At 41.7% G+C, this 24537-nt stretch overlaps 2 protein-coding genes across 2 annotated transcripts in view; both read left to right on the top strand.

Moving 5' to 3' along the window:
- EXOC6 (exocyst complex component 6) overlaps nucleotides 1–5555 on the top strand; it is a 210049-nt gene extending 204494 nt beyond the window's left edge. Inside the window, 2 exon segments of the mRNA XM_020964121.2 lie at nucleotides 3009–3121; nucleotides 4301–5555. Of these exon segments, the coding sequence (XP_020819780.1) occupies nucleotides 3009–3121; nucleotides 4301–4433 (246 nt within the window). The 3' untranslated portion in view covers nucleotides 4434–5555.
- A 2085-nt stretch (nucleotides 5556–7640) lies between these two features.
- Nucleotides 7641–22345, top strand: CYP26C1 (cytochrome P450 family 26 subfamily C member 1). The gene is made up of 6 exons (XM_020964137.2): nucleotides 7641–7859; nucleotides 8214–8438; nucleotides 8797–9072; nucleotides 11178–11333; nucleotides 18761–19318; nucleotides 20223–22345. Exons 1-6 carry the CDS (start codon nucleotides 7656–7658, stop codon nucleotides 20595–20597), a joined length of 1794 nt encoding a protein of 597 aa, XP_020819796.2. The 5' UTR covers nucleotides 7641–7655; the 3' UTR covers nucleotides 20598–22345.
- Nucleotides 22346–24537: the final 2192 nt, after the last annotated feature.

The raw sequence follows: 24537 nt of genomic DNA, 5'->3' as shown, positions 1-24537 counted from the left end.
TGAAATCATAGTTTAATAAAAGCTTTTTTTATCTTCAAAATTCATTGGATTTTCATAAAATATCTGTGAATATACAAATATATAAAATTATTAATGTGGATACTAAAACAGATGAGACTCCTGAGATTACAAGTGATTTGCAAATGAGTGCCTGTCTATGTATGAAAAATTTTAAAATATGCCAATTCCTTATCATAGAGAAGGGTCTTAGTTTATATATATATATTTATATATATATATATATATATATATATATATACACACACACACATATACATACATATATACATACATATATACACATACACACATATATATATACATATACATACATATATACATACATATATACACACACACATATATCTATATCTATATCTATATCTATATATATCTATATCTATATCTATATCTATATCTATATCTATATATCTATAGATATATAGATATATAGATATATATGTAGCTTTTTGCTAGGCAGTTGGGGTTAAGTGACTTGCCCAGGGTCACACAGCTAGGACAGTTGTGTTCTGCATCTGAGATCGGATTTGAACTCAGGTCCTCCTGACTTCAAGGCCAAAGTTCTATCCACTTCGCCACCTAGCTGCCACCCTTAGTTTACATCTAAAGCTAGTACAGATTCTTATTCATTAAGTAATATCCTGCCTGCTTCATTCTGGGATAAGGGGAGTGTAGATAAACCATCAGAAAGTCCTTTAAAAAAGATGTCCTTCAGGCTTCTGTATACAAAAAGGTACATTGTCATAAAAGAGGGAATATATTTCAGAAAATAGCAGTGTAGTCACTGATGGAGGGAAGGGAAGAAGCATTTATTAAGCATCTACTCTCTCTTCCAAGCACTGTGCTTCCTTAGTACTTGATAAATATTATCTCATTTGATCCTCACAACAACCCTGGAGGGTGGGTGCCATTATTATCCCCATTTTACAGTTGAGGAAGCTGAGACAGCCAGAGGTTAAAGTCACATGTCTAGGGTCACATCTTTTAGTAAGTGTCCGAGGCTAAATTTGAACTCGTCTTGACTTCAGGCCCAGAGTTCTATTCACTGTGTCTGTCACCTTATCTTCCCCCTAGATTCCTCCCCACTGCCTCTAAATGCCTCCCTCTGGCTTCCACATAAACATACAGGGTAATGATGCTGAAGAGATTTAATATACCTTGTAGGAAACCTTCTAAATTGTGGCTTTTAATTATGCCTATGTATGGAAGTTTTCTGGAGAAAAAGAGAGGAAGAAAGAAAGGAGAGGAGAAAGAAGCAGTGTCAAACTACCATAGTTAAACAGTTGGTTAAGCTCATTTAACTCATTTTACTACTATACACACCTTTCCTTCACCATAGGATTATAGAATTAGAACTGGAAGGGACCTAGAGGTTACCAAATCAAACCTTCTCATTTTATAAATGAGTAAACTGAGGCTCAGAATTTAAATAGTTTGCCAAGGATCACACAGTTCATTAAATTATTGAGTGAGATAGGGTTCTAACTCAGATTTTCTTTGTCCCTAATCCAATACTTTATCTACCACAATATGGTGGTGGTCACATTGTTGGGTTTGTTTTGGTTTTTCCCAGTTTAGTTTACATACGTCTCTTTCTACTGTTGGTTCTGTAGTGCCTTTGCATTTTACTCCTTTACAGAAATTAATAAAATAGATTTTAATCCTATTACTTCATAGGACTTTTGGTTCATAGATTTTGAACTGGAAGATACCTTATAGGTCATTTATTCTAACCCTCTCATTATACAGAAAATCTGTATCATAAATTTCAAATTGGATAGATGACTGTAACTCATGAAATACCATAATATTATAAGGATTACTATAAGAAATTATGCCCAAAGAACAATAAAAAAATTGTAAAATGTTTCCTGTACTTTCTCAAGGAAGAACTTGTTATTTGCAGCTTCTTTGGATGTCTTTAATCACTCCAGAGGTTTTATCCCCTAAATCAGTGGGTCAGCTCACATATCCTGTGAGTAAATGCAAATGTTTCCTTTCTTCATTTGGAAACAAAACTGACAGGCCTCTTACTTATAAAGTAAGTTAAAACAAAAAGAAAGAATAATATGAAACTGAAGGAAGATAGCAAGTAAAGCATTTAGCTTACTGAAACAATTCAAATGGGGATAGGAAGTTGGTTTTAAATGGCTTAAAGGGGATTAGGGCTTTAAAGTTGGATAAAGAGTTCTGTGCTTTAGTTAGACACTGCATTGGCTTTTAAAAGATTACTTTCATATTTGACAACAGTCCTAACTGTTTATAGTTTATAAAGCAAATAGTCAATTTAAAAATACTATAGAAAACAAGTTTTTTTTTTTATTAAAGTTTTGTTTATACAGAATTATCTGTCAGAGTTAACAGGCAAAATCTTGAAATCTTCAGTTTCATAATATTACTGAGGATCTATCACCATGGAGAATCCAGCAGGGGTTGTTAAATGCACTTAATTGAGATTATCTGAGCTTCTGGTTTAAATTACTTTGGAGAAAATCTAGGTGCAAACTGTTTCTTTGAAAGATAAATATACTTACCTTCTAGAAATAAAGTTCAATTAAAATATTTTAAATTTCTTAGTTAATTAGCTATAGTCAGCACACTAGGGCCTTTATAAATTATATTTTGTTAAAGATGGAAAAATATTACAAAAGTGAAATTGTTTTATGTTTATAACGTATATTAATGTAAACTATTATTACTATATTTACTTTAAAATGAGTTTTAGCTAAAAAAAATTCCTGTGACTTATAAGAGAAAAATAACATGTCAGTTTTAAATATTTTTAAAAGTAGAATGACTCATGTTACTATTTGTGATAGAGATTGTGAATGAAATGTTTGAAATTTGTCCCATTCATTTTCAGTAAAATTAAGCCTCTAGTACAATGGATTGAGGATAATGTATTTACTATATATGTTCTGCTGTTGGGAAATGGATAAAAGTCTGGTTTTTTTTTTGTTTGCTTGTGTTTTAATTCCCCACATCAGCTTCTTGACCTCTTTATGGTTTGGGACTGGTCTACTTACTTAGCTGACTATGGACAACCAGCTTCTAAATACCTTCGAGTAAATCCAAATACAGCCCTTACTCTTTTGGAGAAGTGAGTATGTATGCTGAAAATTTTTTGTTGAATATTTTAACATTTTAGATTTGGTGACAAAGCTAAGAATGGATTGATTTATACCAATAAAAGGGGTATGTCTAAACTAAGCTAAAAAATGTAATCCCTATCAAGGAACAAAAAGCAAATCTCCCTTTCACCAGTGCTACTGTGGTTATTTAAATATTTCTACTTGTTTTGAGATCAACAGCAAATTAGCTCATCTTGTAATCTGATCAGCAGTATATTTAACAAGATGTTAGTCTTCATTAGAAACTGGCATAGGATACAAGAATTGAAGATATTTGCAGAAAGGTTTTAAAACAGAATAAGGTAGAAATATTTGCCAGATATGACCCAGAAATTAGAATATTTTACATCAGTGCTATCAAATTCTGTTGTGCCTGTGGCCCCTTTTTTTTTTAACTTAAGTTTTTTGTAGGTCTAAAAATCGAAGGTTTGAAATAAAAATTTGTATTAGATGGCAAGAAATGAGAATATCTGCACAGTACTTTTTTTAACTAAAAAAAAATACCAGTTTTAGTCACTATCTTCTCTTTAAAATGAGATGAACTTGTCTTTTTGCTTTGTCATTTCATTGTTAGGTATCACCCTAAACATCATCAATTTAGAGTTAAATTTTTAAATACCCTTATCCTCTCATAATTAAAACTCCTACAGTTAATTTAATTTGTGAAAAATAAGTAGGCCTATATTCAACATAAATTTGCTTCAGTAACAAATTACAGTATAAGACATACCACTAAAGCAAAAGTTTGTGGTTTTAAATTTTCTAATGTTATTTTTCCTTTCATCTTGTCTCGCTGTGAATGTGATTCGCAGAGTCCATAGAGGGTATGTATTTTAACATACTTAATGGAACTATGTTGTCATTGAATGAGTAAGCTTACATATTTTTATAATAGCTATAACATTTAAAATTATTAATGTGGATGATGAGTGGTTGCTCAAAAAATTAAAAACATTTTTGCCAGGAGCATGTGTTTTCTTAAAAGAATAGTTTAAGCCTAAAACTCCGATTAATGTAAGAGAATTCAAAGCATGTTAAGTAAGATATTTAATTTGTGACATTTTGACTCAGCACTGAGAAGTGTTTAATTTGAACTAGAATAATTTTTAATTGCCTTTTTACATAAAAAAAATTTACATATTTTCCAGGATGAAGGATACCAACAAAAAAAACAATATATTTGCTCAGTTCAGGAAGAATGATCGAGACAAGCAGAAGCTAATAGAGACAGTTGTGAGGCAGCTTCGAAGTTTAGTCAATGGTATGTCACAGCATACATAAAAGTTATAGCACTTTTCTCCATTGGTGCCAATTAGCCAATACTTCTACTTTACAAGCACTGGTCATGTTTTGGACATTTTGGTTTGCTGATTACAGATAAACTGTAGAAAAAGGATATTGATGAAGGCTTACACAGGAAGACTGTAATGACTGTCATTTGTATGTATTTTTAAATAATTGAATACTATTTTGTATATGGTAAACAGTACATTGATGACTTTTTTCATCATCAGGAAAAGTTATGACTGTAAAATATAAAATCAGGTTAATCAAATTGTACATGAAACAAATGAATTGCAAATATGTTTTTCAAAATATATAACCCTTCTAGCAAGTATTTTTCTCTAGTTACATTTGAGTAACCTGTTTTTCATCAGTGCCTGGTTTCTAAATACAGTAATAGATAATGCCTGATAGTAAAGTATTCATTGTCGTTTTATGACTTTTTGTTATATTTTCACCACTGTATGTTTTAAGATGGCAAAGCTTTCTAATTGGGCTATTTTTAAGGAGGATTAGAGAAATCTTTAAAGGTACCTGAAGCCAAACTTGATATTTACTCAGAGTAAGACTATACACTCTTTGTTCTACTTGGGTGATTTCATTTAATAGTATTTGAATGTGAAGATTAATTGTTTGGACTCTCTAAAGATGCATTTTTGTTTCTGTTCCTCAGGGTTAATCTTTCTAACTATACCATTTAGAGCCAATCTCACTCTAGGTTTTTTGGTAAAATTTAAAAGAAAGAATAAGAACTAACAATCTAATCTGCAGCCTCTGCTGGTATGAATATGTTTGCACATAAAATAGTCACCACTGTGATCTCAGCAATGTATTCTCCCTATGGGAACAGAAAAATTACAAGCCAAATGAACTATGGAAAACATAGAAAGAATGTACATTTTCCTCTCTATGTTATCCATGGTCCAAGATAAATCTTACCCTTATTTTTTGAGAATTGAGAATGTTTCTTGCATTTCTTATCATGTTATATAATCTCCTTTGCATTTTTTCTGGATTTGTGCTTATGAGAAACTCATACTTGACTCTGTAAAATGTATGTACAATCAATTTCTTGATTTTGTGATGAAATATTAAAAATGTTGAACAAGTTGTTGAAAACTCGTTGTTATTGCCATTCATTGCTTTCTGAAATATTTACATTTATGAGATGATAGCTGATGTTGAATTCAGGAAATGCCTTTTTTCTTTGGTATCCAAAAATAATGCTCCCTTTCCAACAGTTGTGTGAGGATGAAGTTAGGATTACTATCAAAGAAATGGGCTTTTGTTCTCATACTTATCTGCTACCCTAAAATATGCTGTGAAAAAATTTATATAATGGAGAAGTAATATGCTGGGAAATCCCCCTAAACAATAGAATAGCAATCTGAGGTGGGAAGTAGCAGCAAAAAGAAGATGCCACAGAAAAAGATGCACTCAAAACACTAATTCAAGTTCTTTTCTAGCTTCCTCTGCCCAGAAATTCAGGGCTGAAGTTGAGTACAGATGGTTCAGATGGGTAATGAATACCCCAGATGCCTCTCTAGCCCTCAACCATCATAGCAACATAGCAAACCTGCCCCAAATTTGAGACAAAGGGACCCCTGGATTTGGTTCAGAGCTGAGGCTCAGGATTGGTATGTCACATAATGTATCCTTCCACAGTATCCTGGAACCTACTGACATTTGAAGGCATCTGTCCTGGTGGATTGTGGGAATATCTAGGGATTTTAAAGGCCCTCAGGAGTGGAAGCAGGGAATGCTGGAGTCTCTACTGCTTCTTTAAGGGCAGACATGATGGACACAAGTAGCCAAATGTAGGATAAGAAGAAGTCGTCCTTGTCTGGTACCAAAGCATCCTAGGGCATCCTAGGGCAATACCTAGAGAGCTACCAAGGGAGTTCCCTGAAGAGGACCACTTTTCTTTCTTTACTACCTCAATGACATCTGAGACACAATGTACACAAAAAAAAAAGTCCAGACTGTGGAGCAAACTAACAACATTATCAGAACCAGGAGCAGGCTTTCTGGGGGCAGGAGCTCCTGCAGGAGTACCCAATCACCTGCCTTTCTAAAAAGAAAAGGAACAAAAAGAGAAAGTGCTTGATCCTAATTGCAGGACACTTGAGATTTTTGAGAAGTATCTTAGGATCCCAAGCTTGCTTCATATTCCCCAAGTGTCAGGGTCGGACCAGAGCTAGCTGTCTTTGCCTGGAACTAGGTTTGTCTGAAGTTGTAAGATATAGGAAGCTCTAAGTGATTTGGGAAGCCAGAGATTCTGCTCTTAGGGGAGAGCCTGACCCTCCCCACCCTCACCTCGACCCCCCTTGACTCACATTGAGTGAGTGTCAGGAGGAATCCAGTCAGAAAAGCTCCGCCCCTGCCACGAAAGTCAAACTGCCAATCTGCTGTTCTTATTATCTGATTGCCCAGTCAGGCGCCTATAGGGCCCCTGCTTAGGAGCTGTCACAAAAGCCTATGTATTTTTTCATCAATATACACTCTTTCCACTGCCTCCAATCACTACAGTTTGCAAGCTCCTTAAATATGCATGAAGACGTCATCTGTGAAGGTGGATCGAATAGTAAGAAGCCATCTAGGCAGTCGGTATGGTTAACAGATAAGAAAGGCCAGGACGTGTGTGTTTATTTTCGTGGACAGTTCCTTGTCTTTATGATCGTTAGCAGCCGGGTGAGTTTCTCTTCTCAGTTATCCCTTGTTGATTTGAATCAGGTGAATTTCGCCTGGTGTTTTTCTGGGTTTTGACTGTCGTTCTGCAGATAATGTGTGTGTGTGTTTGGGGAGGGGGGGAGGTTGGTAATAGCCTCTCCTCTCCGGAGGAACGTCTTCGGACGTTTTCATCACTGACTTTCATTGGTAGACATTTGAGGCATCGAAGGAGGTCAGGGTATGTCGAGCAGTCTTTCAATATGATCACCTGGTTAACGAAAAAGGAAATAATTAAAAACGTGGGACGTGGTTGGTCTTTACCTATGGCCAAGAGTCCTTGAATTACAGGTTGTCCCCTAAGCCACGGGGTCATTTAAAGACATCACATCTAGGAAGGGCTTTTTGCATAGAATCTTTTGGCTCCTGAGTTCCCTGGGGACCGATGCCCCTGCCCTTCCCTCTGCTCCAAGGGGCTACTGTTCTTTTGCACACTGTCGTCTGGATTCTGTGATCCTGCCCCACCTGACTTCTCAATCTTGGAGGCAGAAAATGTTTCCGCTGGGGATGAGCAGTCTATCAATGGTGGAAGCTGCATTGACTGCCATACTGTCCCTGGGGCTGCTGCTTAGCCTGGCACAACACCTCTGGACCTTGCGCTGGACTTTAAGCAGAGATCGGGCATGCTCTCTGCCTCTTCCCAAGGGTTCTATGGGATGGCCCTTTTTTGGGGAGACGTTGCACTGGCTAGTTCAGGTAAGTAGTCTTTTTCTTTCACACTGCATTCATTACTGTCCTGTGTGCACATTCCCTCCTGCCCCCTTCTCTCTTGCCTCCTTAAGGAAAGCTGCAGTTTCCCTTATCAAGCCTACGTACTCTGGGGATCGGATGTCGGAACCTCTTCTTTCCAGCCCTACCTCCACCCCTGGGATAGGAGTCACCCAGTAGGACTAACAGCATAGGCTTTTCAGAGCCCTCTAACTTCCTAATCTAGAGCCCAAGTCAAGGGATGGAGGTGGGGGACATCCCATCTTAGCGGGTGACCTCTCGCCGTCCCCCAATCCTCTTGCCTCTCCGATGCTCTTTGTTCCCGTCGCTTCCCAATCTTAGGGCTCCAGGTTTCACAGCTCTCGTCGGGAGCGCTATGGGACAGTATTCAAAACGCACCTGCTGGGCAAACCATTGATCCGCGTGAGCGGCGCCCAAAACGTGCGCACCATCCTTCTCGGCGAGCACCGCCTGGTGAGCAGCCAATGGCCTCAGAGCGCGCGCATCCTGCTGGGCTCTCACACGCTTCTGGGCGCAGTAGGGGAGCCCCACCGACAGCGGCGCAAGGTGAGAGCTAGGTCGGTCAGTCCGAGAGAGGAACGCACTTCGGGTCTGGGTAGGCGATCAGAGTGGAATCCTAGGGTGCCCGAACTTTACAGCTGGAGGCACGTTGGGTAGATCTGGCCCTGCCTGACATCTTCGGGGAGATCGGCTAGTTTAGCGCAAGCGCGAAGGAGTTAGGCTGGCTTAGGAGGGAGTGAGAGTATCAAGACGGCTTAATTTTTCGATTTTCCCAAAAGAGTAAGAGACTAGACTGCAGGATAGCTCCTGAGCTAAGGTGGAGTCTTGGGGAGGGAATGATTCCTTTAGCGCCCCTAGCACAGCGGCAGGCTGATGGACTCAGAGCTGCCGCGTTCCGCTACAGATTCTGGCCCGAGTATTCAGCCGCGCAGCACTAGAAAGTTACATGCCGCGCATCCAGACCACGCTGCGGCGGGAACTTTGGGCTTGGTGCGGGGTCCCTGGACCAGTCTCGGTGTACTCAGCCGCTAAGGCTTTGACCTTCCGCATCGCCGCGCGGATTCTGTTAGGTCTGCGCTTGGACGAAGGCGAATGCAACGAGCTGGCAAAGACGTTCGAGCAACTCGTGGAAAACCTCTTTTCTTTGCCTCTGGACGTCCCCTTCAGCGGTCTGCGCAAGGTACTGTGATGCCCTTCTTTGCTTGGGCTGGTCAAGGAACTCTAGTCAGCGAGCATTGGGAAAGTCTGGAGTCGGGGGAGAAGGTCTTTGTATCCGGGAACTAGGTCCCTAGCCGCCAAAACTGGGGAAAGCATGAGCCAAGTTACTTGGGGGAAGATTAGGACTGCTTGAGAGAGAGCGATGTCTTCCCAGGTCTCTTTCTCAGACTCAATCCTGGGGAGCGCTCCGGTCATTCCCCTCCTGACTCTGGGGAAGCTCAAGCCGGTTGGATTCTTTCCCTTGTAGAACGCACTCTCAGAACTTCCTATCCTTAGACCGTGAGATCTCTGTTCTCCCCAAGGTGCCTTGAAGGGCAGATGTCTGGCCTTTTCCAGCTCCAAATCGGTGATCTGGAGAAGGCATCTTCGGGGAGATCGGCAAGTTTAGCGCAGAATACTTGGAATTAGGAACGCCGAGAGCAGACAGCTACTAATTGTATGACCCTCAGCAAGTGACTTTATTTCTCTCAGCCTCAGCCCCTTCATCTGTGAAGTAAGATGATAATAGAATCTGTGAGGATAACATATAAAACACTTTGAAAACACTAAAGTGCCATATAAACATCTATTTAAAAAATTTAAATCCATAATCTCAGAAAAGAACCTGTCATCCTACTGGAAAACATTCCCAGGTGTGGGAATTCCCTTCCGGCTAAGATCTCTTTACCAGCTTTTTTTTTTTTTTTTTTTTTTTTTTTTTGGCACTCAGCCCTTAGTCCTTAGAGACTTGTACTTGGCTTCTCTCCCTCGGGCTCCTCGGGTCAGTGTCAGGAGCCTGAGATTTCTTCCCATCTCACTTGTTTTGGGGGAAGCTGGGGAGCAACTCCCCAGGCATCAAACAGGGGCAAGTAGCTATTGTGAAAACCTATGGCCACAGGTAACTGAGACCCCAAACCCATATCGGGCTGGCCGCCAGTAAAGCACTATCTCATCTCTTAGCAATAAAGAGCACAATAAACTCTTTAATACCTCCACCACACTTCTTCCTACTCTCTGTTGCCGGCTAATTACCTGATAAAATTAAACTGGTTTTCCCTGAGATGATTCCATAGGCTCCTAACTCCTCCTTTGTGACTTGCCTGGTTTCTAGTTGGACAGAATGAAAACAATAATAGCTGACATTTATATAGATTTTTAAAGGTTTGCAAAGTACTTTATAAATATTACCTCATTTGAGCTTTAAGACAACCTTCTGAAGTAAGTAGTACAAGTGTTTATTCCCATTTTAGGGATAAAGTAGGAACCCAGGTGTAGATTAATTTAAGTGCCTTATCTATTGTCACATATTATGAGGGCTGGGATTCAGACCCCTTCTTAGTCCAGCAATTCTACTTTTCCAGGCCATCCTTCTCTAATAATTACACATTTCATTCTTCTCTCTTTACCTAAGCTCTGCATTGTACTTTACTCTCAGCTGCTTTCCTGCCAGGTTCATTGCCCTATCCCCTAGCTGCTGGAGGGACCCCTCTCCACAGAGCAGGATACCTTCCTCCATACCCACAGGACCCTCTAAGGTTTTTGATGTTTCTTCCACAAAAGTCAGAATTTCCTCCCACTGTTCAAAATTAGGATCCATATTAGTGCCTGGATTTCTGTTAACATCAGGATCTAGTATGGAAACTTCTGATCCATCCTTCTTTTAAAGGCTAGAGAAAAGGTGGACTCCTTGTATGGACAAGTACAGGATCAGAAGGGATTTTATCCAAGAGAGATCCTTTGAGACATTTCTACCAGGGCTTACCCCATCTCATTTGCCTCCCTCTTCATTCTGCTTTCTTGGAATTATTTGAAGTCCCAGTACCAATCCTTTATTCCAGATTTCCCTGGGGATCAGCAGGGTCTGAGGTCTGAGGGATTGGAGGCAGGCCCTGGGCCTCTGGTTTAGGAATGAAAGAGGAGTTGGGGAAGAAGGAAGCCTGAGGAGAGAAAGCTATGGGATAGTCAGCAAAGCCAAAGACTTGGTCTCAAAGGACCATGCATGGAAAAGATGGTGTGGAGAGTGGGTATGTTAGATCCCCTGCCAAAGCAAAAGAGGAAGGGCTTCCCTGCATACCTCCCTCGCCTTAGGGAATCCGAGCCAGAGACCTACTTCATGAGCACATGGAGAAAGCCATTTTGGAGAAATTGCAGAGGGAAGAGCCTGGAGGACAGAAGGATGCTCTGGATTTCATCATCAACAGTGCCAAAGAACAAGGCTGGGAACTCACCATGCAGGAACTGAAGGTACGGGAGCAGCTCCAGGGTTACAGATCCAGGGACTGAGGAAGGAAGGGGAGGAAAAGGAGATGGAAGATTATCTGGATCTGTAGGCATGGGTAAAGAGCTCTGTTGTCTAAAATTTTTTTTAAGTCCAGGAGACAAAGCTCATTGACTGTAGAATAGGCTTCACCTCAACTGCATCCCACACTGAAAACACGACATGGATACCCAATGGAAATTGGGAAGGAACCCACTATCCCAGGAGCCCTATCTGATTGGGTGGGTCTTTTCTTAAGGATAATCCGTGCCTTTCTAACCTGAAACTTGGAGGCAAAGAAAGAACTTAGACCCAAGGCTTGTGTTTCTCAGATAAATCCATAGGGATAACAGAGAATGTGGGGTCTTTTCAAGTAAGTGAAAAGTCCTCTATTCTGGGCAATAATGACTTTAGTACAGTGCTTTACTGATATAAACTATTTTCACATATTTTCATTTGATTCTCATAATAAAACTAAGTCCCTTGTACAGGTATTATTCTTCCCATTTTACAAATAAGAAAACTGCTTACCTTAAGTACCCAAAAAGTATGATTTTGCCTTACATTACACACCCAGAAATATGCATTTGGTTGTGAGAATGCAGTTCAGTAGAGTATTTATTATATGCCTACTATGTTAAATGAGGGCTTGGCATCTATGATTTCTCAGGTTCCCTCTAGTTGTGAATTTATGAGTCTATACTCAAGATAGTAGCTGTTAAGTTTAAAAGCTGGGATCCAAATGCAGATATTCTTCCAAGTCCTTTCTTCTTTGTATTAAACAACAATGCCTCTAAAAGTAGCATAACCATTTCTGGTCTGGTATCCAACATTCACAGAACCATAGACTAGAGGGAACCTTGAATCCGGTGAGACCTTCCCACCCTCCCTGCCCCCCCATTCAATTCTATCCAATTCATCAAATTTTTCTAAATCGTCTACTAGGTGTAAACCACTGGGTCAGACTGTAGGAGATACAAAGCAAAAATGGAACAGTCCTTGTCCCCAAGGAGCATGCATTTTTATGGAGGAGGAAACAACAGGTTTAGGATAAGTAGATACAAAAATAAATAAAAAGTAAATACAAAGTAATTTTGGGGAGTGGAGAGAATACTAATACTGGGACAGTCAGGAAAGACCCCCTGAAGGAGGAAATTCAAAAATCACAAGTGAGGAGGGATAGCATTCTGAGTACTGTGATTCTTCATATGAAGATAGGAGGGGGTCATGGAATGTCACATGTGGGGACAAGGAAGTGGGTCAGTTTGGCTTGAATGTGGCCTGTGTGAGAGAATTATGAAGTGAATCTGGTCAGATCTAGAGCCAGAGCGTGAAGGGCTTCTACTGTCATACAAGGCAGTTTTTCTTTTATCCTTTTAATTTTTTTTTTTTTTGCTGGTCCCAACAACAGCCCAGAGAGGCAGACAAAGCAGGTAAGATTCAGAGAGGTGCATGAGTTAGGTAGCAGGGACAAGATATCATTGAGGACTCCCAGTCCCATGCCTTTCTTACTGTATTGAGCTGCCAGGAATGGAGAAGACAGGGCTAAATAGTCCAAATAGAATATAAACTCCTTGAGAGGAGGGACTACTTGTTCCTGACAATTAATTCTTGATTGATTAATCCTCAAGGTACACCATTAATCTACTTTTTAAAATTCCTATTATGAGCCCATTTTCTTTATACTTGACTCATCAGAATTTTTTTTAAAAATTCTACCTTATTAGTTGGATTTTAACTATGATATTAGTTTTATTCTCCCTGAAGATTTCAGGCTCCTTGAAGGCAGGCATTGCTTCATTATTTTTAAAATTTATGTCTCACAGCACCTAGCACTGTACCTGGCAAAAGTGTTTAAATAAATACCTTTTTAAAAAAACAATTTATTTTTAGTTTCCAACATTCACTTCTGTAAGATTTTGAGTTTTAAATTTTCTCCCCCTTCCTCTTCTTCCCTCTCCCCAAGATGGCATGCAATCTGATATAGGCACTACTTATACATTCATATTAAGCATATTTTCACATTAGTCATGATGTAAAGAAGAACTGGAACTAATGGGAGGAACCACGAGAAAGAAGAAACAAAACAAAACAACAAAAAGAAAAGGAGAGCAACTAGCATGCTTCAATCTGCATTCAGACTCCATGGTTCTTTATCTGGATGTGGATAGCATTATCCATCATGAGTCTTTTGGAGTTGTCTTAGATCCTTGCATTGCTGGGAAGAGCTAAGTCTATCAAAGTCAGTCATTGTACAGGGTGGCTGTTACTGTGTACAATGTTCTCCTGATTCTGCTCACTTCACTCAGCATCAGATCATATAAGTCTTTCCAGGTTTTTCTGAAATCTGCCTGCTCATCATTTCTTATAGCACAATAATATTCTATTTACATTCATACAGCACAGCTTGTTCAGCCGTTCCCCAATTGATGGGTGTCCCCTCAATGTCCAATTCTTTGCCACCACAAAAAGAGCTGTTATAAATATTTTTGTACATGTGGGTCCTTTTCTCTTTTGTACGGTCTCTTTGGGATAGAGCCCTAGAAGTGCTATTGCTAGGTCAAAGGGTATGTACAATTTTATAGCCTTTTGGGCATAATTCCAAATTGCTCTCCACAATGGTTGGATCAAAATTCCACCAACAATGCTTTAATGTTCCTATTTCCCCCATCTTCTCCAACATTTATCATTGTCCTGTTTTGTCATGTTGGCCAATCTGATAGGTGTGATGTGATACCTCAGAGTTGTTTTCATTTGCATTTCTCTAATCAATAGTGATTTAGAGCATTTTTTCATCCGCCTATAGATAGCTTTAATTTCTTCCTCTGAGAACTGTCTGTTCATACCCTTTGACCATTTATCAACTAGGAAATGACCCGTATTCTTATCAATTTGACTCAGTTCTCTATATGTTTTAGAAATGAGGGCTTTATTAGAGACACTGGCTGTAAAAATTGTTCTCCAGCTTTCTGCTTCTCTTCTAAACTTGGTTGCATTGGGTTTGTTTGTGCAAAACCCTTTCAATTTAATGTAATCAAAGTCATCTATTTTGCATTTCATAATGTTCTTTATCTCCTGTTTGGTCATAGATTCATCCCTTCTCCATAGATCTGATAGGTATACTATTCTTTGCTCTCCTAGTCTGCTTATAGTATCAGTGTTTATATCTAAATCATGTACCTATTTTGATTTTTATCTTGGTATAGGGTGTAAGATGTTGGTCAATGCCTAGTTTCAGCCATACTATTTTCCAGTTTTGCCAGCAGTTTTTGTTAAATACTGAGTTCTTATTCCAGAAGCTGGAGTCTTTAGATAATAATACTTTTAAAAATAAATTTAATTGGGGGCAGCTAGATTGTGCAGTGGATAGAGCACCAGCCCTCAGATCAGGAGGACCTGAGTTCAAATCTGGTCTCAGACAGACATTTGACACTTACTAGCTGTGTGACCCTGGGCAAGTTACTTAACCCCAATTGCCTAAAAAAAAACCCAAATAAAATAAATTTAATTACTTGATGGACTGAGGTTTAACTGTATTGTACCTGGAATAGGCTATTTTACTTGTTCTTAGGAGCTAAAATTGCAAATTTCTTAGATGGACTTTTTGATATGTAGAAGGATTGTTTGGTTTATTTTATTCTTGCAATTCAAAAACTGATTACTGTGTGTGTGTGAGGGGCACAACCATGCAAAGGCTGGGTACTATTTCAGGAGATATGCAAAGTTCAAGTAAGACTATAAACTGTATTTCACAAATTATATTTTCCAAGGTCACACTGGTAGTAAATGGCATAGCTAGAATTCAAACCCAGGACTTTTCACTTCAAATCCATGTATCTATCCATTGCAGCACACAGAGCCTAATAATAGATCAACAAGTCATTATTAAGCATCTACTGTATGCTAGGTACTGTGCTAGGCTTGTTGACTCTGTTGGAGAAGGTCAGAGATGACAATGTCCTTTCTTCCATTCCTCTTTCCTCAACTTCTTTGGAACCTTTCTTTCCTACCCTCTTAATTTGCATTTACTCCATTTGGGTTAATTTGCATTTACTCCATTTAGGTTATCAGCATCAGAGTTTTACAGATGAAAGGGAAGGGCCCTTTTCTCTCTCTCTCTCTCTCTCTCTCTCTCTCTCTCTCTCTCTCTCTCTCTCTCTCTCTCTCTCTCTCTCTTATTAAGGCAATTGGGGTTAAGTGACTTGACCAGGGTCACATAGCTAGTACTCGTCAAGTGTTTGGTCTGAGGCTAGATTTGAACTCAGGTCCTCCTGACTTCAGGGCCGGTGCTCTATCCACTTCGACCCTCTTTTCTTATAGATGAGGAAGCCAACTAGAGAAAGGAAATGTTTTCACCAAGGACACACACACACACACCCAAGTAACAGAACATAGTAGGTTACCTAACTTTTTTTTCCCCATACTCTTTCCTCATCTTTCCCTCCAGGACCATCTGGGAATCTAGGCCCTTTGCCTTAAGGTTATTTTCTTATGCTTCCACACAAATGATCTAGTTGAAAGTCTTTGTCATGAATTAGTCACACAAATGCCTCAATTATGCACTTCCCTTTGCAGGTTGAGAGCCAGGGCGATAGGTACAGGGCAGAGAGCTGGCTTTGGAATCAGAGGACTTGGCTTTTATTCTAACTCTGCTACTTACTGTGACTTCTTTTAAAGAGGTTTAAAAATGGTGCCCCTTGTGTGTTATTGGCTTTCAACTAGTTCATTTCAGTTCATTGGTATCTACTCATTTGGAAGATGTTGCCTGGGTGCAGGGTATACAAAGAAAAAAAAAATCAAAGCCCCCGGCCCTTAAGGGGTTTACCGTCTCCTGAGTTTGCATACATTCAGCTTAATCTCCAAATAACCTAAACATGTTTTTAGCTTGAATTTAAATTGTCTCAGGTTTCCACATCACCTTTAGTAGCTAGGCTAGGGGTGGGGAACCTTTGGCCTCAAGGCCATCATGAGGGATTCAGTCAAAGGGCCTCACTAGAGGACCTAGAAGGCCACATGTGGCCTCCAAGCCAAAGGTTCCCCACCCTTGATAGGCAGATCTATTAAAAGCCTTCAGTTCCTCAAAGATGTAGTTTGTGTCTGGGCTGGAGAGGAACCACAAAGCCCCTGTCCTAAGATACAGGTGTCCCTGGAACTGTCTGGCATATGCGTGAATCTAAAGTCAGCTCCCTCACACAAGCCCTTTGCACTGCCCTGGAGGGCCCTGCCTAATGAGCCCAGGACACAGGCTTTGGGAATTTTGATTGGGTCCTGTCAGGTGAATCTCAGTTGCTTTTTCCCCTTAGGTGTTAAGTTCCTTCTGCCTAATGACATTTCCTGTTGTCTGCTTAATCTTCTGAGTGAATCAGCCACAAAGATAGTGGGAAACATGTTCTCCCATTATTTTCTCCCCAGAGAACCTCCTGGGAAGGGAGGTTTGTTATTGTTTAATCGTTTCAGTTAGGATTTTCTTGAAAAAGATACTGGAGGGGTTTGCCATTTTCTTCTCCAGCTCATCTTACAGATGAGGAAACTGAGGCAAACAAGGTGAAGTAAGTACTTGCCCAGAGTCATACAGCTAATAAATGTCTGAGGCCAGATTTGAACTCACTAAGACGAGTCTTCCTGACTGCAGGCCCAGCACTCTAGCTGCCCTTGGGAAGGGTAGGTTCCCCAAAAAGCTAGTTGTACCTGGTCATGATCCTTCGACTTCCCACTGCGTTGTTTGTTCAGATGCTGTTAAAGCCTGCGTTTCCCGGAGGACTCTTTCCCCCCCTGTAGTATGAAGGAATGGTGACTGATCCCAGAGGCTGGTATAGGTAATCAGTTCAAGCAGAAGTGGATCGTGTGGTGTAGAGTATTAATATTGTCAGAAGACTTGATATCATCAGTCTGCAGTAAACATTTACTATGTGCTAGGCACTGGGAATAAAGAAAGGCAAAAGACAATCCTTGCCCTCAAGGAATTCACAGGGTAGGGGCAGGGGGAAGACATACACTTATACAAACAATATATACTTGGATATAATCAACAGAGGGAAATAAGGCAGCAGAAAAAGCTTGCAGAAGGCCAGGGAAAGCCAGGAGGCAAAGACGAGAAGGGAGAGAATTGGGGGACAGACAGTGAATATCATGGAGTTGGGAGAGGTAGTGTCTTATTTGAGGAACAGCTAGGAGGCCAGCGTCACTGGATAGCAGACTGTCTATCCAGTCGTCCTGGGGCAAGTCTCTTCACTTCTGGTCTGCAGTTTCATCATCTGTAAAACAGAGATAACAGTCCTTTCTTTCTCTACCTAAAATCGGTGCTGTGAAAACTTTTCCTAATATGGAAAGCCTTATACAAATGTCAGTTTCCTCATAAAATGAAGAGATTGGACTGGTCCCTTCCAGCTTTAAGTGGGAACAACTGGGGCAAAGAGACGACGATTTTTTAAAAGCCTGTTTTCTTTGTGAGAACCTTTCCCACCAGGCTTGCCTATGTCCACCTGACTTAGTGTTCATTCTCTTATGTCCTGGAAATAGATCTAGATTTAGATCTGGACAGTTTCTTAGTCACCATCAGCCCAACTCTTGAAGCCTAGAAGCCTAATGACTAGTCCAACATCAGACACAGAGAGTAAGTGAAGGAACTGGGATTCGTACCCAGTTCTCCTGCCTTGTAGCACCCTTCCCAGAGCCCAGCTGGGAAGGGGAGCGGTATGTGACTGTTTGGAGGAGGGAAGGAGTGGGGTCAGCAAAGACTGGTGAGCGCACTATGGCGGGATTAAACGGGGGGGGCCCCTCTGGACTGGGTCGGCGACATAATACTAAATTAATCTTAAAATCTCGTAGGGGTATAAGAACTCAAAGCATTCATTATATTATCTCAATTCAATTGGGATACAAAGAAGGGGAAAACAAAAGTCCTAGCTCTTAAGGCGGCAGATGGGGGATATACTAGCAGTCCACTGATAAGTAAATACGAGGTAATTTGAGTCGGGAGAGAGCACAAACAACGTGGGGGTTTTCAAAGGCTTTGCATAGGTGTCACTGCTAAATCCTTAAGAAAGCTAGGAAATGAGAAAGGGAATCCTTCCTAGCATGGGGGAATCCGTAGCTTTTCCCTAATTCCCCAAATCCTGGGAATTGTTTTTTTCCTAATTAATTGGATTGTAGTTGTGAAAAAGGTTCAATTTTCGTTCTTTCCTAAAATCTGCCTCACTGGGCTGTTGTGAGGAGCGTCCTTTGTGAATCTCAAAGCGCGCTATTTTATAGACGCGAGTTTAAAAAAATATAGACCCCCAACGGCTTCTGGTTAGGTTAAAAATCACTCCCACTGAAGAAACACCGAGACAACTAACTTCCTGGAACTCGTGGGTCCCATCAAAGGAGTACACCGCTCACTGGAAACTAAAGATCTCTCGTGGTTGCCTTGCAGGAGTCAGCCATAGAATTGATTTTCGCTGCTTTCTTCACAACTGCCAGCGCGAGCACGTCCCTCCTCCTCCTCCTCCTGAAATACCCTGCCTCCATAGAGAAAATCAGACAGGAGCTGGCTTCTCACGAACTGACCAGACAGTGTTCCTGCTGGCCTCCTCCGGGCTTCCCAGACCTCCCCGGGCTGGAAAAGGACCTGCATTCAAGGGAGAGTCACAGAAAGGAACAGAAACGGAGAACCCCTGGGGGCAGACCAGAAGTGAGAGGAGAGACCAGCCCTCTCCTGCAGCCTCGTTCCGTTCCCGTAGCCCCAGAGTCGCAAGAGAAAACGATCCCTGGGAATGGCTGCCCGAACGCCAAGCCCGGACGAGCGGACCTCAAGCGCTCCTCCCCAGGGCTGGAGGCATCGAGCTGGCCGGAATGTGAGTGCGATCCTGACCTCAGCCTGGAGAAGCTAAGCCGCCTTCACTACCTGGACTGTGTAATCAAGGAGGTCTTGCGCCTCCTGCCGCCAGTGTCTGGTGGCTACCGCACCGCGCTGCAGACCTTCGAGCTGGACGTAAGTGGCGTACGCCTAGCAACCCAGGACGCCGCGGGTTTGTTTGTGTTTTTTTTTTTGGGCGGACCGTTCTAGTCCAGTACTCTAACAAATACTTCTCCCGCCCCGGGTCTGCCCCGGTCCTGGCGCGGCTGCTTTCTTTCTTCCGGGCCTGTCTCAACCCTGGAACCTACAAGCCACTCCTTGATTCAACTGTAAGCGCTTTACTCATAGCACCACCCACTCTTAATGCAAATCTAGAGGATGGAGTCACCAAATGGCAAACCAAGCGGGCAGGGTGTCCCAAATCACTGTTAATAACGAATGAAACTGTTGATTGGTTGAATTCTTCCAACTGTAGCCAGGCCTTAAAAGTCTCTGCCGCCTGAATGTATTCAGTGGCCTTCAGCCCCCTAGAAAACAGGCCCCTCTGGTGCTCAGGGTGGTGTGTGGCACGGTGCACCATTTGGGGACGCCTGGCACCGGTTAATGACAATAATGAAATTTTCTGATACACCATTAATTCGAAATGGTAATGCACACCACTGTTTAGAATTTTTCCATGAAAATTCTGAGACCAGGAAGCACCAAATAACATTAAAATAGATTATATTAAGAATAGGAGTGGGGTTTGAATTGTTTAATATTCACAAATCGGATTCCATTTAATGTCCTGATTAGGACGAGGGAGAGAGAGCGAATTGTGAAGCCCCTTGATTTTGCAGCCTTCAGCTGAGATGGAGGTCGAGGCCGGAGTTCAGATCTTCCTCAGTGTGTACCTTTCCCCTGCTCCTAAGTGGGGCCCAAGGAGACCTCTTTTCCGCCCTACCATCCCACCAGCCCACTATGTAGTTTGATTCTTCCCCGAGCACCTCCGCCAACCCTCTCCGGGGCGCTGACCCTCCACCCCCTCGCCTCTTTACAGGGCTACCAGATCCCCAAAGGCTGGAGTGTGATGTACAGTATCCGCGACACTCACGAGACCGCGGCCGTATACCAGAGCCCGCCCGAGGGATTCGACCCGGATCGCTTTGACCCGGCTTGGGAAGAGCATCTGGGGGCCGGACGCTTCCACTACATTCCGTTCGGTGGCGGTGTGAGGAGCTGTATCGGCAAGGAGCTCGCTCAGGCCATCCTCAAGCTGTTTGCGGTGGAGCTGGTGCGTACGGTGCGCTGGGAGCTCGCCACCGCCAGCTTCCCAGACATGCAGACCGTACCGATCGTGCACCCAGTGGACGGACTCCAGGTCTTTTTCTACCCACTCCCGCCCTCCTGCGTCCAGGAGCTTGTGAACTTTTGACCTGTCTGCAGGGGCAGGACCGGGACCAAGGAAACAACTCAGTCCGCCTGGGATAAGACCGGAGACAGCCCATCTCCTCTCTGCCTTTTAATTCCACAGATCCTCCCTCCCCCTTTCCTCCCTGCTGAGCTTGGTTCCAGGCCTAAATGGAAGGAGAATTCCCTGGAGCCAGTATTTACACCCAGATTCAGGTCTTGGGGAGAGCTCTCGAGCAGGGATGGTTTACTCTCCCTGCAATCCAAAGAGCAAGCAACTCCCGGAGCTCGAGGAGAGGAAGCCCTCAGAGTAAATCACTGCAGGAAAAAAAAAAAGGGCAAGCCCTTCCGTAGAGTCCAAAGGGGCCCCGCGGGCTGGGGCTGAGGCTGGGCTGGAAACGCTCGAGGGAAACATCGAAAGCGCAGGGTGGGCGAGGACTCCCGGCTTGGCAACATTCCTGCCTGCTGTGGTAGATTGTAGTCACTTAGTGCTTTCTTACCTGGCTGGATACATTATAGCAACATTTCCCCATAGGCTAAGTCAGAAAGAGAATAACAGGAAAAAAAAAAGGGATGGAAAACAACCTCCCATCTGGATAGAGACTTGGAAAAGCTGAATGTCTAATAGGTGGAGCCAGAGGTACCCTGGTAAAAGCTCCTGCTGCAGGTCCTATCCCATCTGAGTCCCATTCCAGTCCTATTTATTCCAGGGAGCAGGAGGCCCAGCTACCATCTAGTGTAGAGAGTAAAATCTTCATTTTGAGCTCTGGTGAACCAATAGTGCCTCCACTTATTCGGGTGATTTCTTCTCTCCATCAAAACAATTATGAAGCATATTAGACAGATAAGTAATCTTTAAGATTTGGTTTAATATTTTTAGAATTTGTTGAATGTTAATCCACTATTAATTGAGAAACAGTATGGGGATAGTTTATAAGGAAGGTCTCAGTTCTGGCAAGTCTTGCCTTTGACATCCTGGCTGTGAGACTGGGCAAGTCATTTAACTTCTCAGTAACCCAGGCAACTGTCTAAGCTATTAATGACAGAATTCTGAAATCCACATAACTTGCCCCCACCTCCACCCCTGCAGAATCCCTAAGTAGGATGTTTTTTAGATATTTGTGCTAAAAGGCCAAGGAATAAATTTTAGGTCATAGAGGCTTTGGCTAAAAGATCAAACATAGGTGCTGTTTTTTGGGGACATTCTCCTGGACTTTTAGGGACAGAGACTGGAACAGGAAAAGGGAGCATAGGGGTCAGATTGGGAATCTTCTTAGCCACTTATAAGATACTCCTTCACCCTACCTTGAGGAGCTTAATCAGAGGGAAGATGTGGAACTGGGCTTTAGGATAGGTCTGACAGACTTTGTTTCTAGGATTGGAAAGTAGCCCCAAACCAAAGGTAATTTTTGCCCTATCCTTAAATGTGGGATATATTTGTTGATGAGCTTGCTGTTTGACCTTAGGCAAGTCACTTCACCTGGGCCTTTCTGAAAAGGGAGTGGGGGAGGATTGGAGAAGATGATCCCTAAGGTACCTTTCAATTCTAACATTAAAATGCCTCTATAATAAAGAGTTGGAGTCAAGTCAAGTATTTATCTAGTGCCTACTATGTGCATTAAGCATTGGGGCTACAATGAAAGGCAAAAGACAGACCTTGTTCTTAGTGAGTTCAGTCTAATGGGATGGGGGGAGGAGAGACGATATGCACACAACTGTGTACTGACACAGATATGGGACAAATGAGAGATCATCAATAAAGGCACTGGCATTAAGATGGGAAGGTTGTGTGTGTGTGTGTGTGTGAGAGAGAGAGAGAGAGAGAGAGAGAGAGAGAGAGAGAGAGAGAGAGAGAGAGAGAGAAAGAGAGAGAGAGAGAGAGAGAGAGAGAGAAGAGGGGAGGGGAGAGGAGAAAAGAGGAGGGGAAGGGGGGAGGGAGGAAGGAAGAGAGTGAGTTTAGATTTCTTTTTCACCAGACTCATTTATTTCAGCTCTATCAGGGCAAGGGCATCCATGTAATCTTTTGGTCAAAAGTACTTTTTACTAGATGTCAAAGAAATAAAAATTAAATACTAGTGCTATACTATGGGATTTAGGCAACAGTTTTCCAGAAATAGTTTTATTATTATTGATCTGATATTCAAACAACTCCTAGCTTAAAGAAAGAAATGTCCAAACTGACAAAGTCCACCATGCCCTATGATCTGACTCGGTCCCAAGATAATTTTAGGTAACATTCTAATGAATCTTGTGCAGGGAAAGAATATGCTAAAATATAGTTTGGGTTAACATTCCATAATTTAACAAACATGTCTATCCCCTTCTTTCTGAATCACTCTCTTCAAGGAATCAATGTGGTGCTTCCTACAGAGTTATGTCAAGAATCCAAATTGAATAGGAGGTTTACAATTTCCATTTTATGGAAAAGGATACTTCCCAGGGAATGAATCTCAGTCTAATCCCTTAAGGAGATCTTTGGATGGATCCATTTTCTGGTCACATACCTGGTGGTCAAGTGGTAAAAGGCAAGATACTTCTTAAAAAGACAAGAAGTACTTTTTGTTAAATTTCTAGTTATTACCCTTAATCCATTCACCTAACGAAAGACTCTTTTCCCTTTTCTTTGGACCTATACTAGCTACTTTTCTTGAGTTTTCCCCTAAAGTCTGCAAAGGGCTTTAAGAAATATATTAAGATTTCTAGAGTGATGAGGCAACTAGGTGTCGAAGTAGATAGATTGGTGGACTTGGAGTCAGGAAGGATCTGAGTTCAAATCTACCATTGGGCATTTACTAACAGTATGACTGGGCAAGTCAATGATCTAGAATTCTGGCTTTGTTACCAAGTTGCTGTGTGATCTGGGCAAGTCTTCTCACTTCTCAGGGCTTTAGTTTCATTCCCTGAAAAAAAGGGGGGCCGGAGAAATTGGACTAGATGATTTCTGAGGACTCTTCCATCCTGAATTCTATGAATTATCTTAGGGATGAGGTTTTCATTTCCAAAGCCAAGTCAACGGGCCTGAATCTGGAAGAGCGTGGCAATTCAGCTATAATGGAGATTTCCCTGATTGTAGCATTTAGCAGCATCCTTCCTTCCTTTATTAGCAATGAAATAGAGTGTTAATGCTTTATTAGTAATTTCACAGAATGTAAAAACTTCATTAGTAATTAAGTACACCTCAAGTAAGGGTCAGCAGGAAGGGCATAAATGATAGAGGACTGCCTTTGGGGTCAGGAAGATCAGAATTCAAATCCTGGCTCTGACACAAACTAGCAACGCAACTCAGAAAGTCACAGTCCCTCAGTGCCCCAGGCCATACTGAGCCTCCATGTTACATTTGAACTTCTTCTATAGAGGAGATTGCCACCAGAAAGACTATCAGGCAGTGGATAGAATGCTTGACTTCAAGGCAGGAAGATGTGGATTTGAATGTGACATTTACTAAATGTGTCAGACCCTGGGCAAATCAATTACCTCTGAACCTCAATTTCCTCATCTGTGAAATCTTGATAATAATAGCACCTGCCTCAGAAGGATTTCTTCAAAGGAGATAGATGTACCTACATGACTTTGAGCAAGACATAACTCCCCCCAGCTTCAGTTGCCCAACCATGAGGGCAACTAGGTGGTGCCGTGCTAGACCTGGAATCAGGAAGACCTGAGTTTAACCTCAGCCATAAATACTTAGTAGCTATGTGACCCTGAACAAGCCATTTAATCTATCCTTGCCTCAGTTTCCTTATCTGTAAAATGGGAATAATAATAGCTTCTACATCTTGGGGATAAAATGAAATTTAGAAGTGAAGCACTGTGAAAACCTTGAATCATTCTCTGTGTTGTTGGTGGTATTATTATTATCTCTGTAAACTGAAGGAGTTGCACTAGTTGGTTTTTTTCCAGCTTTAGTCTAATGCTTCTATAAATGTGAGTTATTGATAAAACTTCAGGTCCAGACCACTCCCCAT

Source organism: Phascolarctos cinereus, unplaced genomic scaffold, assembly GCF_003287225.1.
Source record: "Phascolarctos cinereus isolate Bilbo 61053 unplaced genomic scaffold, phaCin_HiC Scaffold_3;HRSCAF=262, whole genome shotgun sequence".
Classification (NCBI taxonomy): Eukaryota; Metazoa; Chordata; class Mammalia; order Diprotodontia; family Phascolarctidae; genus Phascolarctos; species Phascolarctos cinereus.
Note: the sequence above shows the minus strand (reverse complement) of the source record. Positions and strands in the feature narration are given on the sequence as shown.